Source organism: Sinohyriopsis cumingii, chromosome 11 (assembly GCF_028554795.1).
Source record: "Sinohyriopsis cumingii isolate HCF-2022 chromosome 11, ASM2855479v2, whole genome shotgun sequence".
In the NCBI taxonomy this organism is placed as follows: domain Eukaryota; kingdom Metazoa; phylum Mollusca; class Bivalvia; order Unionida; family Unionidae; genus Sinohyriopsis; species Sinohyriopsis cumingii.
The window spans coordinates 64,117,828-64,131,853 of record NC_142971.1 but is presented as its reverse complement, the minus strand read 5'-3'; the positions used below and the strand labels follow the sequence as shown (position 1 = coordinate 64,131,853).

General features: G+C 34.8%; 1 protein-coding gene across 1 annotated transcript in view; it reads left to right on the top strand.

Moving 5' to 3' along the window:
• The window catches only part of LOC149788584 (scm-like with four MBT domains protein 1), an 88,603-nt gene that overhangs the window by 4,055 nt on the left and 70,522 nt on the right, over nucleotides 1-14,026 (top strand). The window contains exons 2-4 of the mRNA XM_089974639.1: nucleotides 6,459-7,430; nucleotides 7,891-8,554; nucleotides 13,843-13,973. Of these exons, the coding sequence (XP_089830765.1) occupies nucleotides 6,552-7,430; nucleotides 7,891-8,554; nucleotides 13,843-13,973 (1,674 nt within the window). The 5' untranslated portion in view covers nucleotides 6,459-6,551. The remainder of the gene's footprint in view (nucleotides 1-6,458; nucleotides 7,431-7,890; nucleotides 8,555-13,842; nucleotides 13,974-14,026) is intronic.

Here is a 14,026-nt window from a genome sequence, read left to right as displayed (position 1 = left end):
AACTGTGATAACTGCTATGCCAGTCAGTCCTATAGTGATCAATATTTTAATCAGCTGGAAAATAATCATTGATATTTTCATTCGTCTTCTAGTGATAACTGATATTTCAGTCAGTTTCCCAAACATATAACTGTCCTGTGCAATGTGTTAAAAACCACAAGAAATGTAGCTGAATGCTTAGCAACACACATGTTGCTTCAGATACTGTGTTGATATGATTGTTTTCTAAGCGATTAGCATGCAGCCAGTTCTGAAGATAGGGCAAATCTGAGTTCAAATCTCTTATTGATATTGATGCTGAAATATTGAGTCTGCACCAGTTGAAGCAAACATAAATTCTTCCAGAACAGTTTCTTTTTCTGGAATGTCTGTAACATTTGGGTCTTCGGTTTTCTGTATATTTAACTACTTGTTTTTGTAGAAATATGTTTTTGTTGGACTGTTTTTAAAAAAATCTCAGGTGAGTTTTGGTCATGAGAAGATGTGAGTTTAGTGCATTTGAAATAATGGGTCCACACAGTAATAATGTTTGTGCATTTAAAATAAAAAGGTCCATGTATACCTTCTGTTGATATATACTAATGATTTTGTTCTAAAATTGTATCACATAAATGAAACTATTGACACAAAATTATATTTCATCAGTGCAGATTATTACTATACCTGGTTCAGTCATGTCTTTTTCTGTTTCTCACTTGACTTTCATTTACAAGGGTCTTATGGGAACTGTTATGCACTTACTTACCATATATACTCAGAAGGTGAGGAAAACTGCAAACAACCAATATCCTGATCTGCTGCAGCATAATACACCTGGAGTTCATTGTCTATGTTGTTTTTCTACTGATTACTCATAACAAACTGTACAGACCCAAATCTGCCAGTGCATTATGCAACAGATCTGGGTCTGTGAAGTTTGGAGTTGGGCTTAGCTTACAAGCGAGTATGTTTGGAGTTGGGCTTAGCTTACAAGCGAGTATGTTTGGAGTTGGGCTTAGCTTACAAGCGAGTATGTTTGGAGTTGGGCTTAACTTACAAGCGAGTATGTTTGGAGTTGGGCTTAGCTTACAAGTGAGTATGTTTGGAGTTGGGCTTAGCTTACAAGCGAGTATGTTTGGAGTTGGGCTTAGCTTACAAGTGAGTATATATGGTACTATGTGCTTTCTATTATTGTCATGATTATTATGCATATTTAATGTCAGTGTGGGTTAGTTGTACATTCTTGAATATCAGCTTTGAAATAATCAGTAAAAGACTTTGTTATATAGATGAAATTTCCCTTGAAAGATAATAACTTTTTTGCTGTCAGTGTGCATCATGAGGTATTGTCAGTATTATTGTTCCTGATATTCATTAAAGTTTTTATATTTATGATCACAGTGCATGTATTTAATACTTTTTAAAGTTTTTGAATATGTAATTGAAAAAAAAATATCCTGTGAATAACTATTGAAAACAAATCATGTGAATTGTTATTTAGAATGATTAGAATTTTATCATAATTTGTTTTCTTTCTCCTTTGTTTCTGTTCTCATGAAATCTGTTTATTAATGTACATGTACTGAACTAATCTTTTTCAAATACCAGATACTGTACCCTCATCTGAAAACAATATAATTTATTTTATTTTTAATTCTTTATTTGGTTGGATTGCTATATTTAAGCAGAGATTGTTTAGAAAATTATTTAGAATGTGCATTATCAGTTGTTGCTCTTTTTGGAAGGTACACATTATAAATATAATAGATTTACATGACTTTTAGTTTCACATTCTAAAAGGTGACATTGATAAGGCATTAATATTTGCTAACATTTTCTTGTTACTTCCCAAAGAAGAATCAGGACACACAGCACATGGCTTTATTATGGCAACACTTAAAGAAGATGAGATAGAAAGCGTATCATTTTGTCTGTCTGGGACTTGCACAATTGAGTAATGTCATGCAACCCTTTCTGCACAATTTAAGAAAAAGGTTCTCAAATATTGGGATATAAGTAGGGTGGTCACTATATTTGTGAAGCAGTTTTAGAAATTCAGCCCGTACACACGTGCACAAAACAGTAAAGTGGGCACACATTTGCATATATGGAGAACTAAAAGAGTAGAGATTTCAGAATGGCACACCTACCTAAAAAAAGTGTAGCTTTTAGAGTGGCATGCCTACCTAAAAGAGTAAAGCTTTCAGAATGGGCACAATTTTATATATGTGGTTAGCTAATAGGGTGCAGATTGTAGAGTCAACAGTTTTGCATATATTGATGCATAAAATAGTGGAGCTTTTAGAGTGGGCACACTTTTGCATATATGGATACCTAAAAGAGTGGACTTTTAAAGTGGACATACTTGTGCATGTATGAATAACTGAAAGTGTGGAGCTTTTAGAGTGGGTACACTTTTGCATATATGGATACCTAGAAGAGTGGAGCTTTTAGAGTGGGCACACTTTTGCATATATGAATAACTAAAAGAGTGGAGCTTTTAGAGTGGGCACACTTTTGCATATATGGATATCTAAAAGAGTGGAGCTTTTAAAGTGGGCATACTTGTGCATGTATGAATAACTAAAAGAGTGGAGCTTTTAGAGTGGGTACACTTGTGCATGTATGAATAACTAAAAGAGTGGAGCTTTTAGAGTGGGCACACTTTTGCATATATGAATAACTAAAAGCGTGGAGCTTTCAGAATAGGTACACTTTTGTGTATATGGATGACAGAGGGTGGTGCTTTTAGAGTCTTCACAGTATTGCATATGTGAATAACTAAACAGGTTGATCTTTTGGAGTGGATCCACTTTGCATATATTGGTAACTAACAGGTTAGAGCTTTTGGTGTGTGCACACTTTTGCATATATAAATTCATGTAACTTAATGGGTTGAGTTTTTGGAGTGGGCATACGTTTGTATATATGGATACATATGACTAAATATAACAAGCTTTTCGAGGGGGCATATTTTTTGCATATGTGGATACATGTAACTAAACAGAACGAGCTTATTGACACAAGAATAACATGGATGAGTGCCAAAAGTTCTTTTCCAGAACAATTTAAGATATAAATAGGTCTTTTACTAAAATTATGCTAAAAAGACATGATATACATACTTACTTGACTCAGACTTGGATAATAATCCTAATATTTAATATACACAAAGAAATATAAATTATGTATTAGTCTTTTTCAGAATACAAAACAATCAGTGGCTTTGGTCAGGTTGACAATGACCTTGATTTTGGACAAGGACAGCTAAAAGATACAATTTTACATAATCTATGTATAATGAATAAAAGACTAACAATGCAAATTAAATATATATAACACTTTTGCATATGTGGATATCTAAAAGGTTGGAGCTTTTAGAGTGGGCACACTTTTGCATATATTGATAACTCAAGGGTGGAGCTTTTGGAATGGTTACACATTTGCAAATATGTATAACTCAAGGGTGGAGCTTTTGGAAAGCTTACACATCTGCATATTTGGATAACTTAAGGATGGACCGCACCAGTAACGGAGCATTTGGAGAGCTTATACATTTGCATATATGAATAACTGACGTGTGGAACTTTTTTATGGGTTACACTTTGGCATATATGAATAACTCAAGGGTGGAACTTTTAGATGGCTTACACTTTGGCCTATAAGGATAACTTATGGGTGGCATTTTTGGATGGCTTATACAGTTGCATGTATGGATAACTCAAGGGTGGACATTTTAGAGTGGGCATACTTCTGCATATACAGATAACTAATGATAATGCTGCTTTTTGTTAAGATGTGTAAAAGATTGAATTCAGAGCATTAGGAATGTAATTTATGCTGAATCCTTCCTTGAATAATGCTAGCCACATTAATGATCAATTATTATATAAGAATTGTAGAGTTAATTTTTATTTGCATTGTGTTATGGCACTATCCTTGCTTTATTCAGTGGCCGTTTGGTAAACACATCAATGAATTAAGTTGTGTTGTTTACCTTTAAATGCTTTTATACTATATTAATTTTCCAATGCAGAGAGATGGGATCTTTAACTGCTTCAAGGTTCTGAATACCAAAGGGACTTGATGGAATAGTGGTCATTTAGTTTATTATCACTGATGATTATTTTGGGTGGGGTGGGGATTTGTTCATTGGTTTATTTAGTATTTATCTCATAGTCTTACATCTAGAGGAACATCCCCAAAAATTTAAGAACATACTACACTGCAAAATGATGCAATCTTGAACTTACCTGGTATTATTAATATTTAATTTGTACATGTATTATGTGCTTGACCTTTTTCCATAATTGAGGTTAAAGGTTTGGCCTTTCTGACTTTTGTCATTTTTTAAAAGATGTTTACATTGATTTGAATTCATGGCCTAAACTTATTTATGGACTTGGAATTTTTTTAGAAGTGAGTTTGTTTACAATTTGAAAGAATTTTCCGTTTAAAATGACCATAACCAGGGCATTTTATTGCCTTAGGTCATGTGAAATTATTAGAAATATGATCAGATAAACAATATTATTCATTCTTCTTTTTAAGTTCAGGATGTGGAATCATTTACTGTTATGTACAGATATAATTTGAGAGGAGTCATTTATTTAAATTATTCATTGGAATTACATAGTGCACATTTACTTTTTGAACTAAAACACTACTTTGGGATTAATGTGCATTCATTCAACAACATTCTGGATTATATTATTATGATACATCAAGCAGCCAGTACATCATCACATTGAAGCACATTTAACATTATTGAAATTCATTTGTAACATTCTATACTTTTGGACTTGTGTTTAAACATTTAGGATTATTCTGGATTTAATTCACAATACTGTAAGTTCCTCTTCAATTTTCACTTCATAAGTTAGAGGAATAAATTAGTTGTTAATTTTACTAAACATTTTGCTTTTGTTTTTTTCTGTTACTTAGTTTAAGACCATAGAGTCATAACACTTGTAATCATCATTTGGATGTTCTCGAGAAATGATGTAAGTTCTGTTAAACTGGGTGTCATATTCATGGTTATAAAAGAACTATTATGCAGTCAATATTTTGTGCACATAAAATAACTGAAGCTGTTGGACAGATGTTTGAGTTTGGCCTGATTTCTGGGTTTAGTGCAGAATTTACTTGTTACTATTCTGTTATTATCTGTCCTGTGGGAATGCTGACCAATCTTGTTGTGTGTTAGTGTCCAAGCCAAGCTGGAGCATGGCATTAATGCCTGTTTGAAGAAGTGTAATGACTGTTACCAGCTGTAGTATCCCAGAGTTAAGAGGAATTCGTACTGTTCTGACTTAAATCCCTCTAGTCCTGAAGTAGATCCCTTTAGTACCTCAGAGTTAAGGGGAATGCATGCTGTGCTGAATTAAATCCTTGCAGTATCCCTTAGACAAGAGTAAATTCATGCTGTCCTGATTTAATCTGTGTAGTACTCATCCTGGATTAAATCCCTGTAGTACCCCAGAGTCAAGGGGAATTCATAGTCCTGAATTAAATCCTTATAGTACCTGAGAGTCAAAGGGAATTCATACTGTCCTGAATTAAATTCCCATGGTACCCTATAGTCAAGGGGAATTCATCCTGACCTGAATTAAATCCTTGTAGTACCCCAGAGTAAAACTGAATTTATACTGTACTGAATTAAATCCTTGTAGTACCTGAGAGTCAAGGGGAATTCATACTGCCCTGAATTAAATCCTTGTAGTTAAAGGGGAATTCATACTGCCCTTAATTAAATCCTTGTAGTACCTGAGAATCAAAGGGAATTCATACTGCCCTGAATTAAATCCTTGTAGTTCCCCAGAGTCATGGGGAATTATACTGCCCTGAATTAAATCCCTGTTTTACCCTGGAGTCAAGGGGAATTCATACTGTCTTAAATACCTACAGTTTGCAAATGAGAGCTCTATAATTACCATGTGATGTGCTAAATGTAGATATCAATCTTGAGAACAGTGTATTTCAGAAAGTGTGTTCTAAATCTGCCGAACCTTAGGATGTTCCGCCATTTGCATTCTCTTCCACAGTGGTTAAGAAAAACATGGTACAGTTAAAGATCTTACTGGAAATTATGTTGTGTGCACTCTTTGGTGAATAATGTTTACTCCACAAACAGTAATTTCAGTTCATGAAATTAATGATTAGATAAAAACTATTCAGCTTGGTTCATTTGGGTGAAATCCTTATATACCCCAAAATATGATGAACTCTTCAATGAGTTCTTTAACATCAACATAATTACAGTTAACATTAAGCAATGAGAGATCATTCTGTTGTCATTACATTATTCACCATTTGTAAAGATGGAATAGATAAAAGATAATTCTTTTACAATCTAATATTCATATCAACAAACAGTTTAATTTCCCTTATAGTTTAAAAAATCTTGTGCATTTCTTATTTGTAATCTTTGACAATCAAAAATGATCAAGAGAAAATGATTTTTGTTCTCCTTTTTTCAGCAAGTGTGGTGCATACCTCTTTGGGAATGAGGATTGCTAAGAACATAAAGCTGATTATGACTGGTTGTTTCCATTGACATAAAGTGCACAGAGATGCAGCATCAGGATGGTAGTGACCCCACTAAGCATCTACAGAACTTTCAGCAGTCGTCATTGACCTCTGTTCAGGCCAGTGGTCATCCAGCCCACCATATGGTCACTGTGTCCAGTAGCCATGGTCATATCCCTATTGCTCCTTTGCTCAGTAGTATGGGCTGCAGGCCAGTCCTCACAGTGCCTCAGGCATTCAGAGGGATCACTGCCAGTGGATCTCCTTACAGCATTATCCGACAGCCAGTTAGTGTGACCACCCAGCACCAAGGACAGCCAGCTGTCCTCAGACCTGGAACCCCCAATATGGTACAAAGGGGGAGTGGCACCTCACAGTCAAACCTTCTAACTCCAGGAACTGGTTCATTCCCAGTGCAGTCCATGCAAGCAGTGGAGACTGGACGGACTGAAATCAACAGTCCTGGACTTAATTCTGGAGGGACAGTCCGGCAACTGTCTGTTATTAATACCATGCAACCTCAGTTGGGGAATCAAGGGATGCAAGGAATTCAGATTCAGCATCTAGGTTCACTTCATATTCCCACTTCTTCAGCTATTGGACCAACAGTTGTGGGTCTTGTACGGTCCCCCATTATGACTAGTTCCCCTCAGCAATCTGCAGCATCCCCAAGGAGCATGGTCAGCACAACATTGGCTGTTGCAAATGGACATTTATCACCACGGCAACAGTTGGTATCACCCAGGGGCCAGGCACTTGGACAGATGTTTAATCATGCTAGTCTACAGCAGGTGAGCACCCGGCAAGTGATTGGTCAGGTGATTTCAGCAGGCAGCATGCAGGGAACACAATTCCTGACATCAGAGGGATCATTGTCACCACTTCCACCTGTAGCTGTCCCCATCAGTCCAGGTATATACCAGGTGAGTCATTAAATCAGATACGTCTAACCTTTTGGATTCCATTTAACATTATTATTCATATACTTTCTGTTAAAATAAAGTAGTGTTTTTTTGATAGTTACTCAGAAACTGAATAAGACTTGAAATAAAACTGTGCACCTATTCATTATTGTTTCTTAATGATTAGTTTATCAGAATGCAAAACTTTAAAGAAACATAAAAACTAGTTATTGCAAAATAAATCAGTTTTAGTCATTTTTCTGGATTGCTTGCTTGCTAAATTCAGTTTAATTTGCGATTTTCTGGTGTCAAGAGAATTGCATTATTATGTATGAACCTACTTCTTGTGGACAGAAAAAGAGAAAATCCAATAGTTTTGCTGCAAAGATCAGTCAGGTATAAGAATTGATTTTCCAAGACTCCTCTTTATATATATCAGCCATGTAAGTTTTTATGCTCTAAAATTATTACTCTGTTTCAGGTGTCTGGTCAAGCCCATGCCTTTTCTCCATCAGGTGGAATTCTTCAGCCTGTCTTCATCAGTGGCACTGCATCACCTGCCAGCTCCACTCCACAACTCATCCACACCAGCATTCCATTTTCCACATCACAGGGGCAGGCCACTCTGAGCACCTTAGAAATCCAGAACCCATCCAGTCCCATGATGCTCTCTCACACTCCTCCACAATGCATCTCACCTTATGGAAATCCAAACTCTGAAATGATAGTTAGTCCCATGTCTTCCCTTTCCCCTGCCATGCCAACACTTCTCAGTCCAACAGGATTTATGGATTTGAATGTATCAGAAGAACCAACAGACCTGTCCAAGAAATCTGCTGATCCTCAGTCTCAGAATTCCATTCATCATCTTGCCATTCCAGAAAAACCAAATATTACAGATACATTATGGTCAAATAGTCCCTCTGACTCAAAGAAAGAGTTCTCACAACAAGACATGGAGCCCTATAATTTCCAGGAGAAAATTCTCAATCTGAAGGTCAATACAAGAGCTGCAGAAGATAGACAAAGGTTGAGTTATTCAAAAGTGTCATGTTCAATACTGGATGTAAATGAGACAGGAGACAACTCAGCCAGTAGTTCTCTGTTTTTCAAAATGGAACCGTTGCATACCGATTCCAATGAAGGCACGTTGTTTCTACATTCCTTAATTGTAACTTCTTTTTAAAAAAATAATTTCCTCTCTTTGTAATGGTTTGTCCCAATGTGTCTATTGTGGATGTTCACGTATGTATAAGAGTCACAGTTGTAGTATTTCACTTTTGATTTGCACTATATAGCCATCATTGTGCTGATGTGCCATTAAATCCTAATACATTAGTGTACGGCTTTTAGTCTTCTCTCATGCAGCAGTAGTTAGGTTTCAGGAATCAATCAGAAAACTTAATACACAGTAGAATTACCTTTACTAGACACTTAGTAAGAAGTCCATGCAGGATTTTCCCTCAAGCTTGAAACCTATGTTTATGACTTATTATAGTGTACCATTTTTATAATACTATATTCGCTTATTAGATAAGTCCAAGTGCAAACTGCACAAACCAAGATCTGATGTCACATAATGCACTGGCAGATCTGGGTCTGTGCAGTTTTTTAGGAGTAATCAGTAGAACAAACAACATAGAGCATGATCTGCTGGCACATTATGCAATGACAAATCAGGATCTCCGTTGTTTGCAGTTTTACTCGTCTTGTAAGCGAGTTTGTTTGGTTTCCTTTTGTGGCCCCGAGTGATCTAAAGTGCTCACCAATACAGATCACTGCCATCTCACCTCTGCATGGGTTCGAGTCTCAGATTTGGCCAATGTGGTTATGTGAGAAAGCTTGCCAGTAGCTTCTCGTGGGTTGGTGTTTTGTTTGGGGGGGGTCCCCCTTTTATTTTCCTCCACCATTTATATGTATAGCCTATCTTGTGCTGGAAAATGGCATTAAACCCTACAACAACAACTTTCCTTATAATTTTGAGAACAATTTATGCTCTGATAATTTTCTAATATCATTTGTGACATGAGATAATTCATTATCAGCTGTAGGCTACTTAAAACAAATACAGATGTGACTAAATGGTCTTTATAGATAGGACTACATTCTAACCTATGAAATATTTGAAAATTAGTGTTCAGGCAGTGTTGGGAAAATTACTAGTTTATATAAACACAGTAACTGGTGCAGCGAAGTACTAAATTTAGATTGGGTCAATGATTGAAGATGTGCAGTGAAATATGCTATACTTTGATTGGGTCATTTGCTTGAAGATATGCAATGAAATATACTATATTTTGATTGGGTCATTTGTTTGAAGATGTACGAAGAAATGCTATATTTTTAAAGTGGGAATGATAATATACTTAATGACTGAAGCATTGTGTTTCTGTATTTACTGAGATTTTTTGAGATTAGAATTGTTTCAAACTCAAGTCAATATGTTTTTCTTAAAAATAGTTACACTTCTTTTAGCAATTGATGTAGATAAAGAAATAGCTGAGCAATTTGAGTAATTTATTATCTCTACTGGTTATAGACCCGGAGAGAACATAATTTTTTCACTGAAAGACTTTTTATGAAATTTTGTCCAAAATGAAAAATGGTGCTTATCTGATGTCCATGATTGTCACCACTGCAGCCATCTTTAAAATCTTGGTATTGCTGTTCATTTTGAACAGAAAGTCATATTGGCATTTATTTTTTTTTTTTTTTCTTGATGACTTCTTGTGATGTCTTACTTGTCTGCAATGAAAATAGTACTGATTTCATGACCATTATGGCTGCCACAGTGGCCATCCTGAAAAGCTTATGATTTTGCCTGAACAAAAAGAAATAATGTCATGAAATTTCATCAGACAACCTCCAATGATGTCTTGTTGTTGCTAAATGAACATTGTGCCATTCAGATGTCACGGACAGCCAGTAGAGCAGCTTGTCATTATTAGTGATACTGTGAAAAAATAACTGGCCTCAAACCAACAGACTGACAGTAATTTTACAGTAGACTTGGTATTAAACTATCATTGACTCATATATCTGTCGAGAATGCACCTCATTGGTTTAAGGATTTTTAAGGGAAAATAACCTTTCATGGCTAAAGAGTGGAGCAAAACCCCAAATCCATGATGATCCATAAAATATAACTTTTATATAGAGACCTTTAAGTAATTGTCAGAGTCCCAGATACTAAGATTTTAACAAACTTCTTGCTATATTTTCTGCAGAAAGATTAAAAATTTTAAAGCATCATTTAGAAATCTGAAGATTCCAGAATGCCTTTAAACTATTCATCCAGTTTATCTGTTTTTCAAAACCACATTTGCTTCACTGGAATGTGCAGATGTTACAATCCAAAATAGTTCATCTGAACTCTCATGTATCAAAATAGTTGTCATGTCTCACAGAGTTTGGATCTGTGCAATTATAGAGCAAGTAGTACTTAATTCTTATCATACAATAAATTAATGCTGTATACATATATTTAGGATTTGGGTACCTTCATAACAAGAGTTATTTTTGGTGTTAATAGGCATACTGTGTCTGCATTTCACTCACAAGTATACCTAAGACCAGGCTTATTTCCATAGTCTGCAGTTCATTGACCATAAATATACGTAACACTGAGTTTATTTCCTTGGTCTGCAGTTCATTGACCATAAATATACCTAACACCAAGCTTATTTCCATGGTCTGCAGTTTACTAACCATAAATATACCTAACACCAAGTTTATTTCCATAGTCTGCAGTTCAGTAACCATAAATATACCTAACACCAAGTTTATTTCCATGGTCTGCAGTTCAGTAACCATAAATATACCAAACACTAGGTTAATTCCCATGGTCTTTAGCTCAATAACCATAAATATTCCTAACACCAAGCTTATTTCCTTGGTCTGCAGGTCAGTACCCATAAATATACCTAACACCAAGGTTATTTCCATAGTCTGCAGTTCCGTAACCATAAATATACTGAACACCAAGTTTATTTCCTTGGTCTGCAGGTCAGTACCCATAAATATACCTAACACCAAGTTTATTTCCATGGTCTGCAGCTCAGTAACCATAAATATACCTAATGCCATGTTTATTCCCATGGTCTGCAGTTCAGTAACCATAAATATACCTAACACCAAGTTTATTTCCATAGTCTGCAGTTCAGTAACCATAAATATACCTAACGCCAAGTTTATTTCTTTGGTTGCAGGTCAGTACCCATAAATAAACCTTACACCATGTTTATTTCCATGGTCTGCAGTTCAGTAACCATAAATATACCTAACACCAAGTTTATTTCCATGGTCTGCAGCTCAGTAACCATAAATATACCTAACAAGTTTATTCCCATGGTTTGCAGTTCATTAACCATAAAAATACCTAATGCCAAGTTTATTCCCATGGTCTGCAGTTCAATAACCATAAATATACCTAACACCAAGTTTATTTCCATGGTCTGCAGTTCAGTAACCATAAATATACCTAATGCCATGTTTATTTCCTTGGTCTGCAGGTAAATACCCATAAATTTACCTAACACCAAGTTTATTTCCTTGGTCTGCAGTTAAGTAACCATAAATACACCTAGCACAAAGTTTATTTCCATAGTCTGCAGTTCATTAACCATAAATACACCTAGCACAAAGTTCATTTCCATAGTCTGCAGTTCAGTAACCATAAATATACCTAACACCAAGTTTATTTCCATGGTCTGCAGTTAACTAACCATAAATACACCTAGCACAAAGTTTATTTCCATAGTCTGCAGTTCAGTAACCATAAATATACCTAACACCAAGTTTATTTCCATGGTCTGCAGTTCAGTAACCATAAATATACCTAACACCAAGCTTATTTCCATAGTCTGCAGTTCCATAACCATAAATATACTGAACACCAAGTTTATTTCCTTGGTCTGCAGGTCAGTACCCATAAATACACCTAGCACAAAGTTTATTTCCATAGTCTGCAGTTCAGTAACCATTAATATACTGAACACCAAGTTTATTTCCTTGGTCTGCAGGTCAGTACCCATAAATACACCTAGCACAAAGTTTATTTCCATAGTCTGCAGTTCAGTAACCATAAATATACCTAGCACAAAGTTTATTTCCATAGTCTGCAGTTAAGTAACCATAAATATACCTAACACCAAGTTTGTTTCCATAGTCTGCAGTTCAGTAACCATAAATATACCTATTACTCTTTTTCTTTCAATTTTCTAAAAGGAAGGAAAATAATAATAATGCAGACAATATAAGATTACAGATCATACATAAGATTACAGATCAGACATAAACAATGAAACCATCAAATGTATAAAATGGGTGGTTTTCCAAGTACTTGGGCATTTCTGACTCCTTTTCTCCATTAAAGATAACGTTTAATTTTTTTTTTAGAATTCTACTAAATGTTCAGACTTTTGTATTTAAATGAAATTTTTTACTTCATTCAAATTAGATGAGAGGTAATTTCCCAAATTTCATGCTATCATTTTTCAAAAATGAGGACCATAAGCTTTTTGTGAGTGCAAGATTCTGATTAATGTGTAGTTTTCTTTTTTATTTAAATTCTGAAAGAAAAAGAGTAATATAATTTTTTGAAATATCTGCTTATTTTTTTTATATAGTTTGTGGACAGAAGTAACATGTTTCTTTCATAATGATTATGACCTGTCAGCAGGTAAATAATCACCTTTATAATTTCTTAGGAAATAATAATTGTAACTGAAGTCGTTGATAGGCACAACCATTTGTACTTTTAGTATCTTCATGGAATTTTCAAATTTAACATCAATCGATACAGTGAATATAATTTTATTCTGTATTTTGTAATTTTATGTTAAAATTAATAATTATTTAATTAATTTATTTGTGTGTTTATTGATATAGTTAATTCATTTATGCACCTACTTATGTAATATATGGGAATTAGTAAACAAAAAATGCATTAACGAAAGTGAAGGTACAAAAAGTAGTACCTTTTTTAGCCAACATGATTATTAAAGGTGGAAAAATTAAATAACTATGTTCTTTTGCAAACAGTTTGTTAAAAACATAAATAAATCAAAATTTAGAGCTTTGAAATAAATAATGGAGGAAAATATGAATGTTTCTGGGAGCCTTATGTTCTGGATATGAACCAATCATATGAAATACACAAGAAAGGTTTATATTATAACAACAGTGAAGCTTTAGGGTACTCAGTTCATAAAATATATTTTCACAGCAGTGTTCTGTTAATCTATATGCTTGTGCAAATTAATGATATTGACAGTAATTGTATACAAATATAGCTTCCACAGTGAAGTACTGTGTGATATCAGTACCATATTTGTGGAGTGTCACATGATACAGGCATGTCAATGCCTAGTAAAATGTAATGGAAAGGTTATATTAGTATATGATTAAAATACATTATGCTTGTTGATAACAGTCACAGGTTCTGATGGTCCAGGAGGAGAGGAGAGTGTGGAAGGGGAGGTGTCAGAAGAGGATGAGTTTATCTGGGAGGATTACCTGCAGAAAACAGGGGCCAGGGCTGTCCCTCCCACAGCTTTTAAACATGCAAGTCTTTTTTAATTTATTTTTTTAGGTTAGGAAGATGGAGGAATTGACTC